The sequence below is a fragment of the Spermophilus citellus genome (assembly GCF_964194105.1).
Source record: "Spermophilus citellus genome assembly, chromosome: 17".
Classification (NCBI taxonomy): Eukaryota; Metazoa; Chordata; class Mammalia; order Rodentia; family Sciuridae; genus Spermophilus; species Spermophilus citellus.
In genome coordinates this window covers 63,684,305-63,699,271 of record NC_138199.1, presented here as the reverse complement: position 1 = coordinate 63,699,271, position 14,967 = coordinate 63,684,305, and the positions used below count along the sequence as shown (strand labels likewise).

At 45.2% G+C, this 14,967-nt stretch overlaps 1 protein-coding gene across 1 annotated transcript in view; it reads left to right on the top strand.

Annotated features, from left to right (window-relative positions):
* ERN1 (endoplasmic reticulum to nucleus signaling 1) overlaps positions 1–14,967 on the top strand; it is an 86,337-nt gene that overhangs the window by 54,032 nt on the left and 17,338 nt on the right. The window contains exons 6-12 of the mRNA XM_081270911.1: positions 884–1,006; positions 4,496–4,597; positions 5,666–5,927; positions 7,354–7,432; positions 8,434–8,599; positions 11,788–11,906; positions 14,623–14,811. Of these exons, the coding sequence (XP_081127037.1) occupies positions 884–1,006; positions 4,496–4,597; positions 5,666–5,927; positions 7,354–7,432; positions 8,434–8,599; positions 11,788–11,906; positions 14,623–14,811 (1,040 nt within the window). The remainder of the gene's footprint in view (positions 1–883; positions 1,007–4,495; positions 4,598–5,665; positions 5,928–7,353; positions 7,433–8,433; positions 8,600–11,787; positions 11,907–14,622; positions 14,812–14,967) is intronic.

Here is a 14,967-nt window from a genome sequence, read left to right as displayed (position 1 = left end):
CCACATGTTAGAACTGAGTGTAGCTCTAGCAAATTCAATGCCCTGTAACCTTCCTAGATCTCATTGTTCTGCTTCCAAAAGTGCTTGGACGTAGAATACTTTTGAGGTCATAGCTTCTGTGAATATGTTGACCTTCAAACCAGAGGCCCATGCACTGCCTCACCATTCCTAGGATGCCCTGGTGTGAATAGCACAGATACGTATGCCTTGGGTTTCCCTCATACTGGTGTTTGGCTGTGCTGTTCACCTGTTCATATCTTTTAATCAGCTGACCAAGGCGAGGGGTATGACCTATGGCCTGGGAATAACTTACTGACCCAAGGGGAAGCTGAGGTAACTTTGGCCTCATTAGCATCAGGTTACAACTAGCACTACTGACCAGTCACAGGTACTAGCTAATTATAGTTAGAAACAGTAACTATAGATCCTCTTCACATGTGGCTTAATTAGTAGGGATGTTAAGAAATATGAATTATGGTTATCAAGGAGATAAACACCTGAGTACATTTCTTTAGTATTTGGCTCCTTGTCTGCGGGAAAAGGATTGTTCTTTACAGGCCAGAGTTTTCATTAAAGGCCATTAATCAAGCAATAAAATCTAACTTGAAAGTTAGCAGAACTTTTTTTTACTATAACTTAGTTATTGGGTTTGGAGAAATTTTTATGCCGATGATCAGATTGTTAAGTGATTGTAAGACCCAGTGGCCTAAGAAGTTATCTCCACATTACCATTTACTTTATCACCTTCAAAATATCATAGAAATGTCTTCAACATTATAAGAATTTCATTCATAGAGTAGAATATCTAGAACAACTACTTAAGCAGTGATAATTTTTTCTGTATAGAATAAGTGTAAATGACAGAGTATCCTGTGACCTTTAGGTAAAAAGCAGGACATTTGGTATGTCATTGACCTCTTGACTGGTGAGAAGCAGCAGACTTTGTCATCGGCCTTTGCAGATAGTCTCTGCCCATCAACCTCTCTTTTGTATCTTGGACGGACAGGTAAGAAATGAACCTCCATTTTGTACAATCGACCTGTTTCTAGAAAGAATCTGATAAAACTCCCCTACCTGCCTCTGTTCCTGACCTGGTTCTCCAGAAGGTGGCCAGGGCTGCCTTTTCCAAACAACCTTAGCATCTCTTTCTAAGACCCTGCAGTGGCCTCCATTGCCTAAAGGATGCAGTCTAAGCTGCACCATGACCCACATAGCCCCTCTGTTCAGCTGTCACTTCTCAGCCCTCACTGCTGCATTTCCCTCATTAGAACATTTTCCAATTGGGGTGAACTACCTGCAGTTCTCAAAATAGCAGTGCTATTCTTTACGACTCAGAATGGGGTATCCCTTCTGCCAGGCATGCCTGGTGTTGCCTGTATGGTAGATGTCCTCTCTTCCTCCACAGCTGCTCAAGAGTTCCCTTCTCTGTGAAGTCTTTTCCCCTGCCTCAAAGCTCCCATCCTGCCCAGGGGCACTCGACTCAGCTCTCTCATTCTGGGGACACATATAGCAATTGACAGGCCTGTCATAACAGCCATCACACCCCTGTCATTGTCCCTTTACATTCATGAATAGCACCCACTTCACCACACCATTTTCTATTTCCTTTTTTTTTCAGTCACCTTCTTAATGCTTGTTATTATATATTTATAAGTTTTATGTGCTTGTCTTCTGCCCCTCTCACTAGAATATCAGTTCTCCTAGGGTAAGACTTTATTTTGGCTCTATCTCCACACTAGACATACTCCCTGATGCACAGTAGGTGCTCAGATATTTAAACAAGTGAATGAGTAAGCAACATCTTACTCATTTTCATATGTACAATACCTCACATGCATCAGGATCACCATGAAAATTATTGAACAAAAGTTAAAACTAAAAGAAGAATCAAAAAAACATCTAGAAGCAAAAAATATTATACCAAAAACCTACGATCTTATAAGATGTACAATTATTATATGTCAATAATTTTTTTAAAAAAAATAGATAAAGCAGGTCATTAAATTAAAATATTTAAAAACCTGGGATGAATTCATGTACAATTGAGCTCTAAACTTAGGTCTAAACATTCAGGCAACCTAAGCTTTGAAGAAAGAGACAGAACCTTCCTCAGATGCTTCAGAAAACAGTGTATTTCTACAAATCAATGAAACCGATCTTGGTTCCTGTAGCAGCTGGCTGGCCTTACCTGTCCTAGGAGGGAGGTCATAGGCTGCTGCCTTGTAACCCTCCCCCTATAAAAATCAGGCATTCTAATTTTCAACTGTTGTGACTGCTTGGGATTTGTTGGCTTACCTTTTCCATCAGGTAAAATCTTACAGTGGTCTCAGCTTTACCCAGGTATAAAAATCATGGAGTTCCAGGTAGAACTGGGACATTTAAGGGAGTTGGGCTATGCTCTGGCATTAGGTGCACATGCATTACTGTGTAAAGCTATTGTTTCCATTTTATTCCTGACTTTCTGGGTATAGGATTCAGGAAGGGATGGGTGAAGACAGTCATCTCTGGCTCACCTGTGTCTGGGACCTTGGTCCACCTCCATGTGACCTTTCTCCACACAATAGCCTGGACTTCTTAACATGGCAGCTTGATTCCCACTTGATAAACATGGATGTTGGAATGCCTTATAAGGTCTGAGCTTAGAAGTCCTAGAACCTTACTTCCACTGCATTCTGTTGGTGAAAGGAAGTCACAAAGCCAGTCCAGAGCCAAAGGTGGAGAAATAGAAAGAGTGACTTGCATATTCCTGGGAAGAATTATAGGTGGTGATCTTCAGATATTGCCCTTCAGTCTTCCCTCAGGCTACAGTAGTTTACAGCCCTTCTGCTTACAGAATTTACTCACCCTTCCCAAGATCCCCAAAGTCTAGCCACAGCATTATTCTGAAGATTCAACATCATGGGGTCTGTGTCAAAGTAGGAGCCTCCTCTCATTAGGTGAAGGAAAGAGAAAAGTTCTCTTACTCTCCCACCTGCCCCTTCCCCCAACCCAACTACAATGCTGAGATAGGATAGCTGTTGTAACAATTCCCGTTCAAAAATGGAAGGAAACTGAGGCACATAGCAGATACTGGTCCTTAGTAATTCTGAAATCCAGCCAGGTACATGTTTTCAGGTTCCCGTACTCTGGGGGACAGGGAATTTTCCTTGATTAGGGCCTAGTTCTGCCCTCCAGGATTGGTTTTATTAATATGTTGTTCTCAGTTGCTCTTGGTTCTTTCAAGAAATCCTTCTTTTCCATAAAAATGGCTATATTTTAACTTTCTCAATCTGTCCTTTGTTCATTGAAAGTAGGGAGTCCAGAGGTTTTCTTTCATTTTAACTATCTCTGATCATTATAGTCCATGGTGATATTACTCCTTTAAAAACTTTGTGGGTTTCTCATGTGTCAAGTTATAGTCTATACCATTGGATAACAGTTGTGCCTTTGAATCCCTACTTTGGAATGTGAGAGTGCTACAGCACCACAACACTCTTAGGGTTCTTATACCCCTTCTTACCTTACAGAGGGTCTGAGAGATACTACTTTAAATCTTCCTGAAGTTTCAAGGAAGGGTCTCAGAAGACTCACTCTGAATTAGATTTTGACCCTGACCTGAGGCCCTTTTTTTTACAGCTAGTGAGTGCTTTGGATTTAATCTTTGCCTTGAGGTCATTTTTTTCTTTTCTTTTGTTTTATTTGTTTTTATTTTTTATGAGAACCCAGTTCCTCACACATGCTGGGCAAGCGCTCTAACACTGAGCCACAACCCCGGGCCATTGAGGTCATTTTTTTACATTGGGCATCTTTTCTAGCTGGAGAGCCAGTCCTGGACCCTCTCTTTTCTCTATGTTCTCGCTTAAAAGCTGAATGATTTCTTTAGCTCATTGTCTTGCAGTATAGCGTACATGGCTAAGAAAAAATTTCAGCATTTCTGCCTTTTACCTAGAAATCTCAACCAGATCCCTGAGTGCATTCCAAGTTACTATAAACAGTAGTCTCATTAATTGTGTCACATCGATGGAAACTCATAAGCTGGGTCTTCCCTTTTCAGGTTCCAGAAATGGTTTCTTCACTTTTTCAAGTCTCCACTAACAGTCCTCTTATTAGCCTCCAGCCTTCACCTCTCCCGAGTCAAAGTTACGTGTTTTAGGGTTTTTTGGTGGCATCATTCCCCTTCTAGGTAATGATTTCTAATGTCATATAAATATTGCTACATAATAAATCACCCCAAAAGCTGGGTGGATAAACACAAGTGTTACCTTTCTTATGATTCTGGGAGCTGTGAGTTACAGGGCACAGCACGGGTGACTTGTCTCTGCTACACATGCTGGTGGTTCACTCGTGTGTCTGGGACTATAGTTCTCCTGCACATGGCTTTTCTTGTTCCACATGGATAACCTGGTCTTTTTAACATGTAATTTAGGGAGGATTTGTTTGTTGTAACTAGATAAGGTCAACACTTTAATTAGGTGCTAGATCCCTTTGTGATGATGGACTGGTCTGTGTTCTTCAGAATATACCATCACCATGTATGATACCAAAACCCGCGAGCTCCGCTGGAATGCCACCTACTTTGACTATGCAGCCTCACTGCCTGAGGACGACATGGACTACAGTAAGTGCTCCTCGTGGGCTGCATGAGGTTGGCAGGCACATTCATCTATGGGAAATGACCTCTCCAGAAAGAGGATTTCCTTTAAGATACCCTTTATCACTGGGTTTTGGGCTTGCTGTTGGCTTGTAGTAAAAATGTCCCAGTCAATATGACAGGGCCTGGGTGAGAAGTCTGAGGGGAACCAAAGTAGAATGGTAGTGAGTTTAGATGAAGAGGAAGGAGGGCATACCTTGTTGAGTCCCTGTGTATCACAGAAGAAATTTACAAGCCTGTGGACACCATAATTAAACATCAGCACATAAGCCAGGTACAGTGACACATGCCTGTAATCCCAGCTACTCTTAACATTGAGGCAGGAGGATGGCAAGTTTGAGGTCAACCTCAACAATTTAGTGATGACTCTGTCTCAAAATAAAAAATAAAAGGGCTGGATTGTAGCTCAGTGGTAAAGCACCCCCCAGGTTCAGTATCCAGTACAGGGGACTAGGGGCTCAGCATGTGTCATTAACAGCCTCATCAAGAAGGCTACTCTAACTGTGGCTCATCCCCTAGTTATTTCTCTAATCTACACTCCTCCAACTCAAATGATAACTAAAAACCAATTTGATCATCTTAACCTTAGTATCTGAAAATATGACTCTGCCTAGAATATTTTCATCTCTCTCTCTCTCTCTGTCTCTGAATGCTTCTTTGTGAGTGAGGTGCTCATAAGTCTGATTTGTAGCTTGATCTATGGATTTCAAACAATGCTATAAAATTTCAGATTAATAGGCAGCTCTATTGTCTCCTCTCTCCTTAGTATTTACTCACTTATTAAACAGAATGGCAGAGAACATGACTGAAGAAATTGCCTTTGGGGGAATGGTCCTATCTTAGGTTTATACTGCAGGCAACCCTCAGTGTCTTGATATCAGGGAACCTGAACAAGTTCATGGAAACCATAAATTGTTCTGAGAATATTTTAGAAGTCTTGTTTTCTCTGAGTGACCGCAGCTTGCCAAGAGAGTAGAGGATGTGGTTGTGGGATAGAGTGAGACAGAATGTACTTTTGTTGTTTGATCTTTACAGAGATGTCCCACTTTGTGTCCAATGGTGATGGACTGGTGGTGACTGTGGACAGCGAATCTGGGGACGTCCTGTGGATTCAAAACTATGCCTCTCCAGTAGTGGCCTTCTACGTCTGGCAGCGGGAGGGTCTGAGGAAGGTGATGCACATCAATGTCGCTGTGGAGACCCTACGCTACCTGACCTTCATGTCTGGGGAGGTGGGTCGCATCACCAAGTGGAAGTACCCGTTCCCCAAAGAGACGGAGGCCAAGAGCAAACTGACGTGAGTCAGGGAACTCAGGGTGGAGGGTGGCAGCTGTGACACTGGCATTTAGTGTACCCTACATTGGAGGAGGCTAGGGGGCAAGACAGATGTCTCCAAGGCCCTGAGGAACATCATGAGCCAAGACTGTCTCAATCAGAAACCCCAGAATATAAGTACCAGGGGTTACCCCTGGATGTATCAGAGCTCTTGAATGTTAAGTCAAAATTTGGGGTGAGAATGAGAAGGAAACTGCTGAAATAACTACAATACAATTTGGCTATATCTCTTGTGGAAATAGAAGAAATCTAAATTATTTATTTATTTGGTTTTGGTACCAGGGTTTGAACCCCAGAGATGCTTGACCACTGAGCCACATCCCCAGCCCTTTTTATTTTTTATTTTGAGTAAAAATAAAAGTTGCTAAGGCTGGCTTAAATCCTCCTACCTAAGCTTCCTGAGTCACTAGTATTATAGACATGCACCACTGTGCGTGGCTAGAAATTTATTTTTTTTTATCTTCATGTATTTTCTAAATTTTTATTGTAAGCTATGTTCATTTTAAAAAGCAGAAGGAAAAAAAAGTGGTATGATATATCAAAGACTCAGTAGGCTGTGTTTTCCATCCCAACCTGCTAATAACCTGTCACTAAGTCACTTAACTATGGCTAGCCTCAGTTTCCCACTTTACAGAGTTGTGGGAAATATAAAGAAGATAATGTACATGAAAGTGTTGTCTAAATTGTAAGACACTGCTCCTATGGAAGGTGTTTTTGAAAGAGGCTTGGTGATTTAGTAGATAACTGGCCCCACAAAGGCTGTAGACAGTAGTAGCCAGAAGCATCTAGAGATGCAGCTCCCACTTTTGTACAGATACCACCATCAGCCATGGCCCCATCCCCTCCACACTGCCCCACGGACAGACCGCCTAGCTAGGGGACTGGAAGTTCTTACAAATCCCTCTGCTCTGGGCATCTGGAGGAGAGCAGTTGACTGTTCCTCCAGGCCTCTGCTGAGCCTCTAGAATCCTTAAAAAGCCCCGAGACAGCATGGTGGTAACACTGGGGGTAGTGGTATGGAAATGCGCTGATCAGGATCATTCAAGAGTCTTACACAGTGGGTGCTAAGCTGACTGGTCATCAGATATGGTCCTTTACACTGAGCAATGTGTAGCCCAGCCCTGGCATTTTGCAGATGAGGAAACTGAGGCTCACCCTTTGGCAGCTTGTCTGTATTTTGGAAGGCAGCACGTGAAGCTGGAACCTGAAGTCCTGCTGTCTGATTCCTTGACGGCACCCCTGCCTCACACCCAACTCTCTCCTCCATGCCCAGGACTAATGAGGCTGTTCCTGTGGGCAGTATTCAGGGTTGACTCTGCTTTCCCAAAAACTCTCTTCTGTGGGATCTGTACATGAAATGACTCGAACACATGTGTCTTTTCTCCCAGGCCTACCCTGTATGTTGGGAAGTACTCCACCAGCCTCTATGCCTCTCCCTCCATGGTGCATGAGGGGGTCGCTGTTGTGGTGAGTCTGCTGCGGGGCTCGCAGATGCAGCCTTCTGTTCCTTTTCCACAAAGAACGACTTTGAATTATATAGGACATCCTGCTGGTTATGAACATGAGACACAGAGCTGAAAGCTTCAAGAGCAGCTTCTGCACATCCCATATTCTATTTTGAAAGCAAGATATGCAACAGAAGCAGCCTCCTAAAGCCGGAAGCATGGTTATTCCATGTTGCTCTTGTGTTCAAATCTAAGCTCCCAGGTGGTGTCCAGGCCCTCTTCCAGCCAGGATCACCAAGTACTTGCAGCACCCTGTTAGTGTAGCCAAGTGCAGCTTCTCTTGGGTGCCCAGAGTTCCCTGTTCATCTTTCATCTGAGCATTTATTGGGACTGACATCACACTTCAAATGCCCTTCCTTCTTCCTTTTCCCTAATTCAGATCCCTTACATTCTTTGTGACCTCCCCAAGCCTCTGTGGACCTCACCAGCCTGCTGTGAACAGTCTTTTCTTTGAATGTCTAAGGCATTATGATCCCAGCAGCTCACCCTGACCCTTCTAGTATCTGGGCTCTTTGGTTGTACCTTGTCTTCCCAGCGAGTTGGTTACTGCTTGTGTGAGCAGGACAGTGCTGGAGCCACCTGGGCACCTAGATGGAATTGTTTCCATGAGTTGCATCCGTTGTGACTAGTAGACAGCCACTCATTCTCCTTCACTTAGATCTTCTCATCATTGTTTCTTGAAGCCTGTAACACACTGGCTGGTCCTCAGAACCCAGGTTAAGAACTGAAAGGGTGTCAGTGGAGCAGTCCTGTTCCGAGAAAGCAACTTCCCTTGCCTGGTCCTAAGGCCCCTGTGTCTTGCTCTGAGTGTCCTACACTAGAGCCCCACACTAGACACGGCTCATCTGGAGGCATGGCAGATCTATCAAGGCTCGGGATAATGGTTGGGGAGGTGTTCTGTGGGACCTGGGGAACCTGCTCTCCTGCAAGGGCTCCTGGACTCACCATGCCGTGTCTCCACAGCCTCGTGGCAGCACTCTTCCTTTGCTGGAAGGCCCCCAGACTGATGGTGTCACCATTGGGGACAAAGGGGAATGTGTGATCACACCCAGCACAGACCTCAAGTTTGACCCCGGACTCAAAGGGAAGAACAAGCTCAACTACTTGAGGAATTACTGGCTCCTGATAGGTAAGAGCTGGTCTCCAGAGGCAGCCTTAGCTAATGGCACACTGCCTCCTGGTGGACAAAAGCTGGCCTTGCTGGTTTCTAATGCTCCTGGCTGAAGGCACTGTGCTCTGTCACTTCAAGGTGGTCTTTAGACCTTGGAACATATTTTACTCTCAGGGAGATTAAACAGGATAGTCAGGTTATCAAAGACGTGAGAGCTCTCAGAAATTGTTTATATAGTGTTCCAAAATTCAGGTTCACAGTAACAAACTTTGTGTGATTACCTGACAAAAATGTCTATTTCTGGGGCTAGGGATATAGCTCAGTTGGTAGAGGGCTTGCCTTGCATGTACAAAGCCCTGGGTTCAATCCCCCAACACCAAAAAAAAAAAAAAAAAAAAGTCTATTTCTTATTTCTCACAGTGACCTTGTATAAGGAATCCTCTTATTTCTGTTTTATAACTAAGAAAACTGAGACTATTTCTATGGGAAGTTGGCTTGGAGTTCATGTGGGTGTGGAGCCAGGAGAGAAGAGGTTAAGACCAGGAGAATTGAAAGCCATGCAAGGTCAAAGTCTGCCCCGAGCCCCACTCTTTTCCTTTATTTTTCCGTTGTTGCCGTCATCACTAATGGTCCTGAGGTTGAACTGGAGGCCCTGCCAGAGGTTATAGGGTTAGAGGCGGAGTTGACAGGTGAGAGGCTTTGTGTTCCCAGAAAGTGTCCTAAGTAATTGAGCAAGATGGAGTTTTCTTGAATCCCGTCTGCTCTTCTTATTTTTCCTTCTCTCTCTCCCTCTTCCCATTCTCACACACACATACACACACACAGAGAGACACACTCCAAATGGCGCTGTCTCCCAGGCGAAGGTAGGGATAAATCCCAGCGGGGCAGGCCAGAAGGCTGGTAGGGATGCCAGAATGCCATGGAAGCTGACAAGGCTTCTTCTCCCCATCCTTCTCCTCTTGGCACCTGCAGAAAGAGGTGAGAGCTAGAGCTCTGGCACAGGGATGAGGACAGCTGGGAGACCCGATACCTAGGAAGCATCATGATCTACCAGGCAGTGGGTCTAGATGGAGCTGTGTGCCTAGGAGCTGTGGTGGGGAACCTGGTATGCCTGAGCCCTGAGGTGCCCTTTACAGGTTGCCCAGCTCTGTTTTGTCTTCCTCCTGATTCTTTGTATCCGTTTTTTTTTTTTTTTTCATATTGTTTTTAACAAATAATAGGCAAAGGAGATAATTAAAGATTTCTACTCTTTTCTTACAGAAGTAATTTGGGATGTATGCCCAAGTGGACCCATGTTGGAAAAAAAAAATAGCTAATTGAGCAGAGGCCATTAAACTTACAAGGCTTTTCAGTTTTCTGTACCAGTTAAGGGGTACATGAACTGCCTGCCAGTGATGAAGAAGTGACATTGAGGAGAATACAAAAAAAACATGGGGGGAAGGTCTTTATGGCTAAGTTGTAAAATTAGATCCCTTTAAAATGGTTTGTCCAAGAATGAAAACTAGGAAACTTAACAAATTATAAAGAAGTAGTTAAATAAGGATCTCACAATTCTGAGGTACCCTCTGAGGAACTCCACAGGTAGTCATTTTTAAATAAGGCAGAGGGAGTATTGACAATCTTCTTGCAGGCTAGGGCTGTGTGGTGTACCCCTTTACATCCATGTATGTCCTTCAGTTTGGTTTTTGTGAAAGAGATTAAAGACACCCCAAGTTCACGCTCAAGAGGCATAATCTATGGTTGCCCTAAACAGTGCTCCTGACCTGTGGTGTTCCCAGCATCACCCCAAGTTTGTCAACAAGGTGTGGACCACCCCTGGAGGGCCTGATGCTTGTTGGAGTCTGGACCTAATTGATGCTGATAGATAAATAAATCACAAAGGCCAGGTACTATTAAGAACTGTAGGAGAGATGGGGAGTTTGGGCTTAGGACTTCCATAGCACCTTCTTGGTAGGCGTCCTGTAGACAGGTGGGAGCACTAAGTGTGAGCGTTGGGGAAAGCGTAGGATGCTGCAGCAGAGTGGCGTGTGGCACCTCATTTCTCTTAGCTGTAGTTCTCTTGTCAGTGGCCTCAATTACCTGCAGTTATCCACATTCAGATTCCTGAGCATACCAGGGGTTTGAAGTGGGTAGTCACAAGGTGGGAGACCCTGCCCCTGAGCACTGGCGTGTCTCAGGGATCCTTAGTAATTGTTCAAAAGTGGGTTTCCTTTCAAGATGATGCTAGGCTGTAGGTGAGAAGAGATGGAGGCTGGATGAAGGACTGCAGGGGGATTTTCCAGGTCAAGAAACAGGATGAAGGACTGCAGGGGGATTTTCCAGGTCAAGAAACACCCAGCCTAGACTAGATCCTGCTAGTGTTCTTCTCCCATTTGTGTCACAGCTTCTGATGGGTTTGGGAGAATAATGGAGAGGTTGTAAGGTGAGAGAAACCTGAATCAGTGAGGTGTGATCCAAGTGAGAAAACAGAATAGAGCCTGACAGCCGGCAGCCATGATGAGGAGGCAGCCTGGCCATTTTAGGCCACACTGGAGACATTTAATTTGAGATAAGTAGATTATCAAACCACATGATATCCCAGGTCCCAATTTTAGTCACCTCTCTTTTCTTATGGTAATTTGAATCCATCAGATGCTCAATAAATGTGTATTGAGTGATAGATAGTCATGAACTAGTTGTGAGGAGAATGGTACGTGGGCATTCAGAGAGCTGCGACACCCCCCATCCATCTGGCAGATGTGCTCTCTTGCTGTCTTATGAGTGACTCACCACGTCCTCAGACAGAAGCTGAGGCTGGAGCTGGCCCTGCACTGAGAAGCTGTGCTGCTCAGAAGGGAGCTGGGTAGTGATGGTGCTGGGTAGAGCGTGGAAGAAGAGCTCCTTGGACTCTGAACAGGCTTCCTAACACTTCACCTGTGACCTGGGCACGGAACCCACACAGGCCTCACTTTGGGACACTTCACAAACATCTCAAACCCTCTCACCTTTATTCTCACTGTGAGACCCACAGTACTATTTTCTACCAAGTAATGACATTTCTATTTTGATGAAATTTTTTTGGTTGCTGCCTCTCATTTTCTCTCACTAGATGTGAGGGTTTGCCTTGTGGAACACCTCAGCAGGTGGTGACTGTTGCCTGAGTTTAGTGTTGAATGTCACCACTGCTTGGGAAACTGTTCTCAATCAAGGTTTGTTTCCTCTCGCAGGACACCATGAAACCCCGCTGTCTGCATCTACCAAGATGCTGGAGAGGTTTCCCAACAATCTACCTAAACATCGGGAAAATGTGATTCCTGCTGATTCTGAGAAAAAGAGTTTTGAAGACGTAAGTGAGGAGTGGCCAGCTGCTGGCTCTCCTGCCAGGCGTTGGGGGATGAGGCAGTAGACTTTGCCCTGCCTCAGAGCTCACAGTCTATCTGGAGGGGAGAGGACCGCACCAGAATCCATAGCAAAGGAGATAAACTGTTCAAGGCTGCAGGGGAGGAGCAGGAAGTAATTCATGAAGGAAAGTACAAGAAAGGCCCAGGAGGGAGCAGGCCTGGAAGAATGGGGTGGACTTGGCGTGATGGGTGGGAGCAGGAAGGTCCTGGAAGGAAGGGAAGAGCAGAGGTGAGAGCCTGGGTAGGAATGAGGCTGGGATGCCCAGAGCTGGGCTGTGAGGAGACAGGCCCCACAAGATCCAAGGCTGCCAGGGAAAGAGCTGAAGGAAATGAGCCAGGGGCAAAAGGGAACCACTTCCCAAGTCTCAGACAAGCCTGTTGGAGGGGTTAGGGCTTGGAGAAGAGGGGAGACCTGAAGTTTTATGAAGCCAAGGTCAGACTACTGACAGTTGCCTGGTTTGGTTGCTTGAAGTGGCAGAGGCTTGGTCTGGCAGGGCCCCAGAGCACCTGGAGGGTGGTACCTCGGGCACAGGGAGGTTATTCAGGTAGCAGCTGCCCTGAAGTGCTGATGTGGGCTGTGGAGACAGGGTGTGCTAGTCAGGGTCTCAGCTGAGAGAGATGGCCCACACAAACTAGGGTAATTTGAGAATTACCCTAGTTTATTAGTGGCAGGACTGTTCAGACAGGTGTGGACAGTACCGGGGGTCTCATGAAAGGGCAGAGAGTGGAAGGGAACCCAGACCAGGAGCTGAGAGCGGCGATGGAGGGATGCTCAACCCAGCAGAACTCCTCGTTCTCCTGCCTCTGTCTTATCTGCTGGTGCTCCCTGTTGGCTTCACCCAGTCAGAAACCAGAGGTGTGGGAGACCATGGCTCTGGCCCCTGCAGGTCAGCCTTCTGAGGACACAGCAGGTGCCCTGTGGAGGAGACCCCACACTGCCAGCTGAAGTCCTTACTGAGTTGTTTGGACCTCACAGCTGCTGCCCTACCATGGGGGCCCAGGGATGGAGAAGGTGCCTGGGCTAGGGGAGGGTCAGGAATGACAGAAGCTGCTGATGTGGAGCCCAAGGCCACAACAGATTCACTTGAGAGACTTAGGTTTTATCAAGAGGCAAAGGGTGATCATGGTCTCTTAAGATTTCAGGGCACAGTGTCTTTATCCATCACCTCTGGAGGCAGCCAGGTTGGAGAAATACACTGATTCTTAAAGCAGTGATTTGAATAGCATTGCCCTAGGAGCTTATTAAAGTCGTGCATATTCATTATTGAACACTTAGAAATAAAACTGTAAAGAAAATAAGACAATATCCTTAATGTAACACCCAGAGGTAACCACAGTCCAGACTTATATATTTAACCATCTGGTCTTTAGCCACAGTTCTTTTAAAATCCATCAAAATACTCTCGCTCAGGCAGTAATGAGGCTGACTCTTTAAACAAACACTCTCAAGCAGATATAGACGAAATGAGTATGGTTGCTGGTCACATGCTCTGCAAACACTCCTCAGCTGCCTGCTACACACCAGGCTGCCACATTTCCCATGCACAGTGGGAGATACTGGGTGGAGGTGTGAGCAGAGCCAGAAGTGCCTGGGAGGGCCCAGGGAGCAGCAGGGGAGAGAGTAGAATGGTGTGGGAGGCTCACAGCCAGTGGGTAGAGAATCCCACTGGGATGGGAGGCTGTGTGCTCATCTAGTTGGGCAAACAGAAGAGGAAGTACCTGGGGCACTGGGTGTATGAGAGGTGACCAGCACATTTCTCAGGGATTCTGAGGAGCTTAGAGCTTTATCTGATTTGAACCTTCTAAATAAAATTTTCTTTAACAAAGACTTTTGGTGCTTCTTAAAAGCTTTAGGAAAATAGTAGAATTCTTGAATAAATTATTTTAGTTTTGGAGTTACAACAAAAGTTTATATGCAATGTAAGAAAGCAACTTCATCTCAGCACTGAAGGGAGGAAGGAGGGAGGGAAGGAGGGACAGAGAAACAGGCAGCTTCATTACTTTATAGGCACATGGGGTGGGGCTTTCCTTTTCAGTATGAAATTGTATCATCATATTGACTGCCAGCTTTTCACCAGACATTGTTACAGATTATTTCAGTTTTTCCAGACATCAAATCTAGGGTCAGAGGAGGAAGTTTTTGCCTTCATTGAACATTTTCAAAAGAATATCAGGTCAGATGTGATGGGACACACCTGTAATCCCAGCAACTTGAAGGCTGAGGCAGGAGGATCACAAGTTTGAGTTCAGTCTGAGCAATGTAGTAGAACCTGTGTTAAAATAAAAATTTAAAAAGAGGCTGGGGGTGTAGTTCAGTAGTAGAGTGCTCGTCTAGCATGCATAGGGCTCTGGGTTCCATCCCCAGTACCACACACACAGAGAAAGAAATAATATCAGAGTCTAAAGGCACTTGCAAAAGTATTTTGCTTTGAAATATGTTTTTGAGCAATGGTAACATCACTATAGAAACATGTGGTCTTTCAGAGCCATTGCCTTGGAAGAAGCAACAGTTACCTGATGATGTGACATTGATGTGCTCAGAAAAAAAATCCAGCACATTAGAGAAGGGTCCAATTATAACTAGGGATTCTCTTGATCTTTTACCTCACCTATATCTGGCCAGAAATTCTGCAATGACATAGTGATTCTCTCCTACACAAGGTTATCAACCTGGTGGATCAAACAGAAAATGCACCAACCACTGTGTCTCAGGATATGGAAGAGAAGTTGGCTCGTGCCCCTGCCAAGCCTGAGGCTCCTGTGGACTCCATGCTCAAGGACATGGCTACCATCATCCTAAGCACCTTCCTGCTGGTTGGCTGGGTAGCCTTCATCATCACCTACCCCCTGGTAAAGCTCAGCCTTCCCCCTACCCTCACCCCACTGCCTAATCCGTTCCTGCAATTCTCCACCTATCATCTTTATCAGACAAAAATGGCCAATGCATTTCTTTTCACATTTCAAAGTCAATATTTGAACCAGATGCGGTGGTGTACATCTGTAATC